Source organism: Merops nubicus, unplaced genomic scaffold (assembly GCF_000691845.1).
Source record: "Merops nubicus isolate BGI_N331 unplaced genomic scaffold, ASM69184v1 scaffold20059, whole genome shotgun sequence".
In the NCBI taxonomy this organism is placed as follows: domain Eukaryota; kingdom Metazoa; phylum Chordata; class Aves; order Coraciiformes; family Meropidae; genus Merops; species Merops nubicus.
Window position 1 is genome coordinate 2,546 of NW_008629193.1, and position 3,369 is coordinate 5,914.

General features: G+C 62.0%; 1 protein-coding gene across 1 annotated transcript in view; it reads left to right on the forward strand.

Moving 5' to 3' along the window:
* The window catches only part of LOC103779300 (protein FAM65A-like), a gene marked incomplete at both ends in the record, with an annotated part of 7,592 nt that overhangs the window by 675 nt on the left and 3,548 nt on the right, over positions 1–3,369 (forward strand). Inside the window, 3 exons of the mRNA XM_008946926.1 lie at positions 1,589–1,738; positions 2,045–2,123; positions 2,444–2,467. Of these exons, the coding sequence (XP_008945174.1) occupies positions 1,589–1,738; positions 2,045–2,123; positions 2,444–2,467 (253 nt within the window). The remainder of the gene's footprint in view (positions 1–1,588; positions 1,739–2,044; positions 2,124–2,443; positions 2,468–3,369) is intronic.

Genomic DNA, 3,369 nt, shown 5'->3' on the forward strand with positions numbered 1-3,369 from the left:
TGGTGAGAACCACCCCACATGCTGCTCATCCCCACCACCCTCTTCTGCTCCGTCCCTGGCTCCTGGCCACTTTCTCCAAGGTGGTTTTGGGACACAGGCATGCCATGGGTTTGGGCTGCGGGACTACCACATTTAAAGGCTTTGAACCCCCCTTCCTAGTGCCCAGGCAGGCTCCTTGCCTCCCAGGGCAGCCACTGGTGCCAGGGCAGAGACCTCTCTCAGCCAAGTGGCTGAGGAAAGCAGTGCCAAGCTGCCCTGCCAGGCTGCAGGCACCTTCACTGGGTGGGCACCAGCGCAGGTAGTGCAGACCTCCAGCCCTGCTTGGCTCTTGTGCCCAGGTCCTCTCCAGCCTCTGGGCCAAGTGACACTTGCCACTTGCGTATTGCTGGATCTGGGAGGGGCCAGAAGGGCTCACTTGGGGACAGGGAAGAGGGGAGGACTTTTGGATGCCCACGGATGCGTGGCTGGTGGGGAGATGCTTGTGGGAGATTCTTCCGAGGAGACTGGAGGATGGGAATGAGGAGTGATGGTGGAAATCAAGCACTGACCCATTTCCCTGGCCTGGGAGGAGGCTGAGACATTAATTTCCCCCCACCAACGATTCGGGGAAGTCACTTGGCCACTCCTGCAAGGAGCAGCACAGGATGGGAGGACCGGCCTGGGGCCGGGAACCGAGGAGGCCACGGTGTCTCCTGGGCAGGGGTGGCGTGGAAGGAGGAAGGGAAGAGCCGGTCTGAGTGGGGCGTTGCTCCCTGGGCTGGGGAGCCACTCGGTTGCACAAGGCAGGAAGGGTGGTGTTCAGGTCCAGGGCGCCGGGCCACCCAGGGGAGGTCCCCAGGGTGGCGGTGGGGCACACGCAGGCCACTGGCAGCTCCATACGGTGGGTTTGGTGACATCTGGAGAACTGTAGCACCAGGGAGGATGTCCCTGCCCCGTGCCACTGTGGGGTGGGATGACAAGGCTGCTTGTCCCCAGGATGCTCCCATACTGGGATCCCTGCCTGGCCCTAGGAACACACGGTGGGAGGGCAGCAAGCTGATGGTGGCATGTGTCACCCTGCCACAGTGCCCAGGCCACAGGGAGCGTCCCGCTGCTCCTGGCAGCCCGGGGTGCTGGCGATGGAGCAAAGCGTGGCCCCTTTGGAGGGTGGCTGGTGCTGGGGATGTCCCCATGGGGACACCAGGAGAGCAGCTTGGCCCCAGTTGGTGCTAGCTCCATTTGCCTTTGCTCCCTCCATTGTAACACCTCTGCAGAGGCCACCCCATGGCCAGCCCCTCTGGCCCTTCAGCTCCTGCTCTTTTCCACTGCCAGCTTCAGGGGTTTCTCCTTGTACTTCCCATGGATTTGGGGCAGCCAAACGCATCGGAGAGGCTGCAGGCACGCAGTGGTGGGACATGCAAGCCCCATCTCACCTGGTTAGAATGGCTGCTGGGGAGCCCTAGGAGAGGGAAGCAGGTCCAGGCGGACCAAGCCTCCATCCTGGAGCTCCTTCTTGGGTCAAGAAAGGGTGCTCAGCAGGCTGGGGCACCCAGGTGGACCTCTGTGTGCTGACCCTGGCTGCCCTGGGTTTACCTGCCTCTCTCTGCAGGAACCTCTCACCCTTCACCCCCACTGTTTCCCGCAAGACTGGCTCCAGGGTCAGTAGGATGTTCTCAATGTCCCACAAATCCCCACCACCCAAGGTGCCTCAGCCCAACCGCCTGGACGAGGTGTATGAAGCTCTCAAGAAGGGCCTGACGTAAGTGCTTGGGGCTCCCTGTGGTTGGAGGCAGGAAGGCCCTGAGAGGCACAGGGACAGCTTGTCATGGGTTGGGGTTGGCAGCTCTTCACTCTCTCCAGGTCTCCTGGGTGCAGTGTCTGGGTGTCCTGGAGCTACGTGGGGTCCACATCCCACCACATCCTACCTAGAGGCACAAAGGGGCTTCTTCAGCTGAGTGCTGGAGCGAGGATGCGGGGTCAGGCGTGCTGGGTTGGTGTGGTCTGTGGGTGGCAGGAGCCCTGGACACGGCGTCCCAGCCTGACCCCATGCTGTGGTTGCCCCCAGAGCCTACTTGGAGGTTCACCAGCTGGAACTAGAGAAGCTCAGCACCCAGATCCGCGAGTCCAAGAGGAATTCACGCCTGGTGAGCGTCGCTCGGGGAGAGCCTCGTGGGGAGAGATGCTTTGAGCAGACAAGCCGGGGTTGTGGGCACAGCTCAGGCAGCTCGTGGTCCATTGGTGTCCTGGGACAGAGCCTCCTTCTGTGGGGACATCAGGGGCCAGCTTGGGCTCTGGGCTTGGGCTGCACGGGTCTCTTGTCCTACTGTCCTGCCCTTTCCAGCCCTGGCTGGGTGCTGCGTGTCCCTGCTGACATGCTACGGGTGGTGGGTGCGATGCGCTGGGTCTCCTTGGGTGGGCAGAGCTGGCTTTGTGCTGCCTCTTATCCCTCTCCTCTCTCCTCCAGGGCTTTCTCTACGACCTGGACAAGGTAAGCGGGAGCGGTGCCAAGTTCCCCCCTTGTCTCCCCCTTCTTAGCAGCCGGGATGTGCTACTGCCAAGTCGTTCCCCGCTCACACTGCCTCCCGGGCTGCCCCCCCTTCCCCTCATGCCCTGCCTGGCAGAGTCCCTGTGGGTGGCACCGGGGCTCTGCGGGCAGCGTGGGTCTGGCAGGGCATGGAGCAGAGACAGGCAGGGGCTTGTAGCCCATTTCTTGTGAGCAAGAGCTGGGCTGGGTGAGTGCTAAGCCAGGTTTGGTGCTGAGGCTGGGAGGATCACGGAATCTTTCTGGCTGGAAGAGATCTTTAAGAGAGTCCAACCCTTCCCCCAGCACTGCCAGGTCCCCACTGACCCATGTCCCTCAGCACCATATCTCCATGGCTTTGGAACCCCTTCATGGATGGGGACTCCACCATTGCCCTGGGCAGCCTGGCACAGCCCTGGACAACCCTTTCAGTCAAAACGTTTTCCCTCATGTCCAACCTAAACCTTCCCTGGTGCAACTTGAGCCTGTTTCCCTTTGTCCTGCCTCTTATTCCTTGAGAGAAGAGCCCAACCCCCACCTGGCTCCAACCTCCTGTCAGGGAGCTGTGCAGAGCCAGAAGGTCTCCCCTGAGCCTCCTTGGCTCCAGGCTCAGCACCCCCAGCTCCCTCAGCTGCTCCTCACCACACTTGGGCTCTAGACCCTTCCCCAGCAGCTTCGTTGCCCTTCTCTGGCCACGCTTCAGCCCCTCAAGGTCCTTCTTAGAGTGAGGGGCCCAAAACTGGACCGAGGATTCAAGGTGCAGCCTCCCCAATGCCCAGTCCAGGGGGACAATCCCTGCCCTGGTCCTGCTGGCCACACTAGTGCTGATCCAAGCCAGGCTGCTTGTGGCCCTCTTGGCCACCCGGGCA